Source organism: Nannobrachium achirus (assembly GCF_963921795.1).
Source record: "Nannobrachium achirus genome assembly, chromosome: 3".
In the NCBI taxonomy this organism is placed as follows: domain Eukaryota; kingdom Metazoa; phylum Chordata; class Actinopteri; order Myctophiformes; family Myctophidae; genus Nannobrachium; species Nannobrachium achirus.
The window spans coordinates 14992874-15000780 of NC_137812.1; the positions used below are offsets into that span (position 1 = coordinate 14992874).

At 43.1% G+C, this 7907-nt stretch overlaps 1 protein-coding gene across 1 annotated transcript; it reads left to right on the forward strand.

Annotated features, from left to right (window-relative positions):
* Nucleotides 1–700: 700 nt before the first annotated feature.
* LOC308282002 (solute carrier family 25 member 3-like) lies at nucleotides 701–1765 on the forward strand (the record flags this gene model as incomplete). The annotated part of the gene is made up of 1 exon (XM_080722350.1): nucleotides 701–1765. The coding sequence occupies one exon, from the start codon at nucleotides 701–703 to the stop codon at nucleotides 1763–1765; it is 1065 nt and encodes a 354-aa protein (XP_080578476.1).
* Nucleotides 1766–7907: the final 6142 nt, after the last annotated feature.

The following is a 7907-nucleotide window of genomic DNA, read 5'->3' on the forward strand; positions in this document are numbered from 1 at the left end:
GGAAGTCAACGTTCGGAAAAGCGGTCTTTCGGAGTAACGGGGTGTAACCATATGGAAAATAATAATAAAACAAGAATTTCGGTTATTTCTCATATAAAAGTGGTGGTAACAGGTAGAAAGCTACCAAGCTGGGAGTGCTACCAGGGCTTAAATGATACCATGGGCATGTTGGGAATTCTGCCACCAGAATCTATTGCTATCAACCCCACTGGCTCACAGACTATTATGTGCAAAAGTTGAAGTGTGTAGAACCAGCCATTTGCTGTGAGACCCTAGACATGCTGACTCGAGACCCCATGGATCTCGGCGTTAATTAGTAGTAGGGATACACACTTTTTTATATTGATATGCACCTTAATAATGCGGTAATGGAAAAGAATGGCAGAGGGATCATACTGAATCCTTGTCCAAATATAGAGAATAGAGACATACATCATAGATGTGTCATATATAACTGATGTCACCCAAATATAGAGTTTCACCCACCCTGACCAGAGTTAAATGTTCCACTGAACACTCCTTGACATCACAAGAAGTGATGTCATAGATGCTTTGACTGTAATTACCCTTGCCTCACAGCTCAACAAGTGCCAGAAAAAAAGACTGACTGAAAGAGTCATCACACTTGTCTCCAGAGACCCATAGCAGCAGTGCAGGATTTTTAATGCAAAGTCTGAAGCTGCAGCTTCCAAGCGACACAATGTATCCTACCATGCTGTTACAACACGCCCGGAACAACCCATTCGGTACCCCACAGTTCACACTACGAAAACACCATTCTAGGCCAGAACCAGAACGGAGTCTGGTACCTGGCGGTGGACGGAGACTAGCAGCTGCTTCAGTGGGCGACTCTGGCGACAGCTGTGAGTTTGGCTCTCTGAAATACTATGCCTTGTGTGGCTTCGGGGGCATGCTCAGCTGTGGACTCACACATACACTAGTCGTACCGCTTGATCTGGTCAAATGCAGACTGCAGGTGGACCCTGCAAAGTACAAGGGCATCTTCAACGGTTTCTCACTCACGGTGAGGGAGGACGGTGTCCGTGGGCTGGCAAAGGGCTGGGCTCCCACGTTCATCGGATACTCCATGCAAGGCCTCTGCAAGTTTGGCTTCTATGAGGCTTTCAAGATCTTCTACAGTGACCTCCTGGGAGAGGAGAACGCCTATCTGTGGAGGACATCCCTCTACCTGGCCTCCTCTGCCAGTGCAGAGGTCTTCGCCGACCTCGCCCTGGCCCCGATGGAGGCGTGTAAGGTGCGCATCCAGACCCAGCCCGGTTACGCCAACACCCTGAGAGAGTGTGTGCCCAAGATGTACGCCGAGGAGGGCCTCTGGGCATTCTACAAAGGAGTGGTCCCCCTGTGGATGAGGCAGGTCCCTTACACCATGATGAAGTTTGCCTGCTTCGAGAGGACCGTGGAGGCGCTCTACAAACACGCCGTGCCCAAGCCTCGCAGCGAGTGCAGCCCGGCCGAGCAGCTGGGGGTGACCTTCCTGGCCGGTTACATCGCCGGCGTGTTCTGCGCCATCGTGTCGCATCCCGCCGACTCGGTGGTCTCCGTGCTCAACAAGGAGAAAGGCAGCACTGCCGTGCAGGTGCTGAAGAAGCTGGGACCCGTGGGCGTGTGGAAGGGTCTGGGGGCTCGCATCATCATGGTCGGCACCCTGACCGCCCTGCAGTGGCTTATCTATGACTCTGTCAAGGTGTACTTCCGCCTGCCCCGCCCCCCTCCACCGGAACCGCCCGGCAACAAGAAAAAATAATTATTTGTTAATTGTTTTCCATATAATATAGGACGTGACATGTACTTTAGTAGTCTAGGGGGAAAACCCAAGGTGACCATAACATCTTGGTATTCTTTGTCTTCCTACCTGCCGATCTTATAGGTTAATGATGACATTTATCACTCTGTAAATAAACCTACCTGCATACGAAACCCAGATTTCTTGTATAGCATTTATTTTATGACTTTTATGACAAAAGATTATTAAAAAAAGTATAAAGAAAATTATAAGAAAAAGTAATAAAAACATTAAACCAAACATTGATTGAGTTGTTTTACAACCAGTAGTATCAATTATTCTTCCTGGTTCATAATATTAAATTAGATCATGACAATGAATCTTACAATGAATGCAATCGACATCTATCTATAAATACTACAAATCTCTGTCTGCGTGTGTGTATGTAATCCACGTATCTCGAGAACCGTTCGTCCCACCCGCTTCAGATTCGGCACGCGCGTTCCCCGCCGCGGCACGGAGTGCAGTGCCGGGCCTCGGCCTGACCCGATGCGCGGTTTTCCCGAAACGGCGCAAAACGTTCGGAATCTCCTTATGCAGAGCTGATTGTTGACATCAGGCTGTTTCTGAGGAAACCGGCGCAATCGCTGACTCATTGTGACATCACATCATAAAAGGCTCTGAGATCACGTATGCCACAAGAGTCAACAAAAAATGTCATGGTTACGTATTGAATGTCATCAGTATGACGTGTTCTGATGTTCATATATGGGCTTAAATGGATATGGGCATAAATGGACACAGGCAAACATATGGCCTGTGTCCATTTATGACAACAGGTATAATGGGGTTTGCATTAAAGGGGGAACCGGCACTCTGTCTGCAACACAGTTGGAGGCACAGACAGATACAGAGATCTCCATAATGGGAATAAAGGGACACAGACAAACAGATACAGAAATCTCCATATATGGGCATAAAATGGATGCAGACAGACAGATACAGATTTCTCCATATGAGCATAAATGGACACGGGCAAACAGATGGTCAATACGGGTCCTACAGAGATCTCCATATATGAGCATGAAATGGACGTAGACAGACAGATATCTCCATATATGGACATAAATGGACACACGCAAACAGATGGTCAAAACGGATCCTATGACAACAGGTATAATGGGATTTGCAGTAAAGGGCGGGGCATTCATTCCCATATACATTGTTCCCGAGTTGGCTAGGTCGAGCGTCTAGTATCTTCAAATTCGCCACACACATATTTTGGGGCTTATGCTGATGACATCAGGGATCTCCATATATGGGCAATATGTCCGGAAAATAATTTCCCGGATGACGTCATCTCCCAATGGATCATGAGAAACAAGTCCCTGCATCACTACCGGGTGTGGGAGACCGCGGTCTATAATAAAACTATGAAAATGTTTTTCCTGTAACTGCTCGAAACATGCACAAATGCAAAATACAAGGTGCTCACCTCATTGGTGCAGCGGTTCTCTTACCGTTTGGAACCTCCTTTGGATGTGTCAGTCCATATTTTTCCAATAAAGAAGTGTTTACTCAAGCTTTGTAATGCAAATTTTTTAATTATTTGTAAAAATGTTTATAAATATTTATTATTTTTAATTTTCCCAAAGAATGACTTACCTTATCCTGTGTGACCTAGTCTCAACCTAGCCATCACCACTTCTCTTCTACACTTACTATGAGGGTTTAACCTGGATTGACTTTTGTATCCTAAACAAATGTCCTTTTGAGCTAGTATGCCATTCCTTCTGCCATGTTCCCCTCACTTCTTGCCTAATCAACGCTTTAGCCTCACCTTTTCCAAAAGCTATTTTTAATGATCTCATCGTTATTTATAGCCAGAGCATTTTTAGACAACTTATCTGCTTCCTAATTGCCTTTAACACCAGCATGAGCAGGGACCGAACAGAATTGTACACTAGTTCCGTTTCTTTCAATTCTTAATAGTATCATAAATATTTCCATAATTAAATATTCTCTGACTGTTTGTTTTGAATGTAGACTTTTAAGTGCTGCACTTGAGTCTGAACATATTACTACTCTTTCAGGTTTAATTTCTTCAACCCATTGCAAGGCGAAAATAATCGCCACTATTTCAACTATGAATACTGACAGTCGATCAGTTATTCTTTTACTTATGCATATCTTAAACTCTGGAATATACACCCCTATCTGAGGGGGTGTTGCTGTAATAAATATATTTTATATTTGCTAATGACTGTTTCATCTAAATAAACGTTTTGGATTATGCAAGTAAAACAGTATATACAATTTGTAGATTACCTGTATTATAACATTAATACATTTCCAAAGTGTTTAATATAAAGCATTGGGAACAATAGCCTTTGGGTATTCAGTCAAAATGAAGAAGGGGAAAACAGTAAATACAATACTAGGATATTCCCATCTTCTTATTCTTGTGTTGGGTCTTTTTCCGTCCTTTTTATGACTCTGATTTTGTTGTCCATTCAGTTTGTTAGCTAAAAGAATCCAACCACTGACTCTCATGTCTGTAGGCCTAAACATAGTCTGAAGGAAAAAACAGAGGCCAACCGGTGTTACACATAGTGTTCTTTTCTAGAGGTAAACCTTCTGTGCAAATCATATTATGACTTTCTGTCACCATTTAAAAAAAGGGTTTAATAACACAAATGTATGTAAACTAAAGCATTGTATGTACTGTGTGTGTGTGTGTGTGTGTGTGTGTGTGTGTGTGTGTGTGTGTGTGTGTGTGTGTGTGTGTGTGTGTGTGTGTGTGTGTGTGTGTGTGTGTGTGTGTGTGTGCGTGCGTGCGTGCGTGCGTGCGTGCGTGCGTGCGTGCGTGCGTGTTTTCAGAAAACCATAGACTTTGGGTATTCAGTCAAAATTGAAATACATTCCTTAAAAGTATAGTAATAATAACATGGTTAGGTTCTAAATGAATTGAGATGAGAATGTGTTGCTCAGTTTTCAACAGCAGGGGGAGTGCAAAAAGGCAGGTGGGAGTCATATTTTTGGGATGAGTGGGCACCAAAACCATCTGGTCTCCACACAACACACCTCCCTTCCATGCATGCATGTAGTTCTCCACAGCACTCTAAAGCACACTCTGTAGCTGAATATGATTGATTCTAATGATCCAGGGAGGGACACCAAACTGCATTCTTCATTGATTAAAGTGAGACCGCTTTCCGTTCCAACTGGTTGTTGTTGACACAGACTGACAGAGAGGATGCAAAGATGCATATTGACCCGGACACACATTCGTCTTGTGTTGTTTCATGGGAAATGTAGTTCTTAACGTCTATTGGATGGATATATGCATCTTTGCATCCTGTCTGTCAGTCTGTGTCAACAACAACCAGTTGGAACGGAAAGCGGTCTCACTTTAATTGTAGAGGACTCGATTATTTCAAAAGCAGGTGGTCCACACCACATTCTCCCATGTATCCCTGCGGTTGCACGTGACCGTTGGCAGCCAAAGCATTCGAGCTGGTACCTTTTCTACCAATGAACGTTGATTTCCACAATGATGGCGGTGCCCATACAAGGACCCAAAATGCTTCATTTTCGCTCCATAGTGGCTTCCCACATTCCATATTTTTTTACAGTCTATGGTTTCCAAGCACTGGGTCGGGAGTCGGAACCCATTAGGGGTCTCTTAATTGTGTGTTTCCTACATTTAGTTTTAAATATTTATTTCAAAACATTTTCAAAAAACATTCCCGAAAAAAGCTAACTTTTTCATGAATTAAGAACAAATTCAATTTCTTTCAGTGATTTCATGAAGAAAGCAAACAAAAATCGAATAAATTCTATACATTAGACTACAAGCTCACAACGCTGCACGAAGCAACGCGTTGTGCGCTTGTAGATCTGCTGTTTTCACTATAGTTTGGGTCCCGGGCAAACGTCTAAACTCTCTTTTGGGTCAACCACTGTTCTTATCAACAGCGTTCCGAGAAGGCGCTGAGAAAGGGAGACGTCCTGTTGTCTTTTCTTTTCAACAGGATGACCTCTGGGGGTCACATGTCATATACTGTAGCCTCTTTCTGCTGATATTCGCCTCCCTTTTCTCTCCAGAAACACAAGCTCAGCACTGCAGGTGAAAGGTCTCTCCATGCACTGTCCTGTATTTTTCATCCTGTGTGTGTGTGTGTGTGTGTGTGTGTGTGTGTGTGTGTGTGTGTGTGTGTGTGTGTGTGTGTGTGTGTGTGTGTGTGTGAGTGGGTGCGTGTAGTCACATGAGGAATGAGACGAAATGCAGGCACAGCAAACCAACTAACCAAGCACGTGGTGTGGAGAGAGAGAGAGAGAGAGAGAGAGAGAGAGAGAGAGAGAGAGACATACACACACACACACAGCTACAGAGAGAAAGTATTGTCTTGAGTGATCGTATTGTATTGTATTGTATTGTGTACACTTCTGCGTTGGAAATGTAAACATAATATGTTTTCTCATGCCAATAAAGCCCTTAATTGAATTGAATTGAGAGGCTGAGGGTTACTGATGGTAACTGCCCACTGAGCACGCCGTCTAAAAGTGGTCTAATAGACGTATAGATTTGAAAGTTTTTTAGTTGTCTAAACTTAGACTAGACGACTAATAGACTTCTAATAGTCGTCTAAATGTAGACGGTCTACATTTAGACGACTATTAGAAGTCTATTAGTCGTCTAGTCTAAGTTTAGACAACTAAAAAACTTTCAAATCTATACGTCTATTAGACCACTTTTAGACGGCGTGCTCAGTGGGTGGTAATGTCGCCAGAAAGAAACTCGCCGAGATTTTTATCCTTCTATTTGTTTTACCGAGAATAAGGTTAGAAATCAATCAAAACTTTAGGATTATGCATATCTTTCTGATGTTAAGATTATATAGGAATATAGGGTTAGGTTTTGGCACCGTTTTACTGAGGTTAAGGTTAGGAATAAGGTTAGGTTCAACCGTTTAGGCAGGATTCTAAAGGAGAGTTTCTGGGTAAAATAGACCCCCATACCTCTCAATGGAAAATAACAAATAAGTCTTGCCTTACAGAAGTTTCCTTAGTAACTTGACATTGTCTCAGTGAACGGTACTGTCATGAAACTGTACCTTTTCCTATATCCAAAACCTCTAATAAATACCTCAGTCAATCAATCAAAAGGCATAAGCCATCAGCCCAGGCGAGTTTCTTTCCGGCGACTGTTCTGGTATTCTCACTGATAACCTGAGTATATCCGCACCAAAACATACTCGTCCCCATTTTTTGGAAGATAAGGTTAAGAACAAGGCCCCCCTTGGGGGGGTGCCAAAGATCACAGGGGGGTAGGGCGCATGAGGTCTTGTCTGTTTGGAGGTAGGCCTAGTGAAGAACTTTAAACATGTTTGCACAGAATCACAACTTGGTTTTCATCCACTTTCAAACTGACATCACAGGCATAGCATAATCGTATGCGACTGCAGGAGCCCAAACTAAATAAATTGGTGAGTGGTGATGAGATGGGCAGGGATTTATTAAAGCCATGTAAAGAAAGAACTCAAACTTAGAAACATTAACAAACTGAAATATTAACAGCGATCAAAACACTAAAGCAAAACAAATAAAGTGAATAAGCGGTCAACAAAAAATGGCTCCTAGTCAAAAATATAGTCAAAAATATTCACACACACAAAAAAAAAACATTAAAACAAAAAGTCCACTAGATGTCATATGAGAAGTACATAGTACAGTATGTGTGCACTTGTGTATGCATGCACTTGTGTCTCAGCTTGTGTCTCTATCCGAGGTGATAAATGTGGGGCTTCAATTAAGGGGAAAGGATTTGGAACCACTGGTTTACGGTACAGTATGTATTTCATACTGGATACTTTACTTTACCATATAATGCTGTTCATTTGAAGTGGGCTCCAACTGTATGGCTGGAGAGCTTTCCTTTAGTTTACACATCTGTGCCAGAAGGTGGCAGCAGAGTCCAGCATACGTTGTGGCTTCTCCTTCAAGGAGCCTCAGGATGAGTCACACACACTCACAGCTTCTTTTAGTGACTTTGGTGAAGGCTGGTTGTGCACGCGCACACACACACACACACACACACACACACACACACGCGCGCGCGCGCACACACAAACACACACATGTCACAGGCACACGCACATGA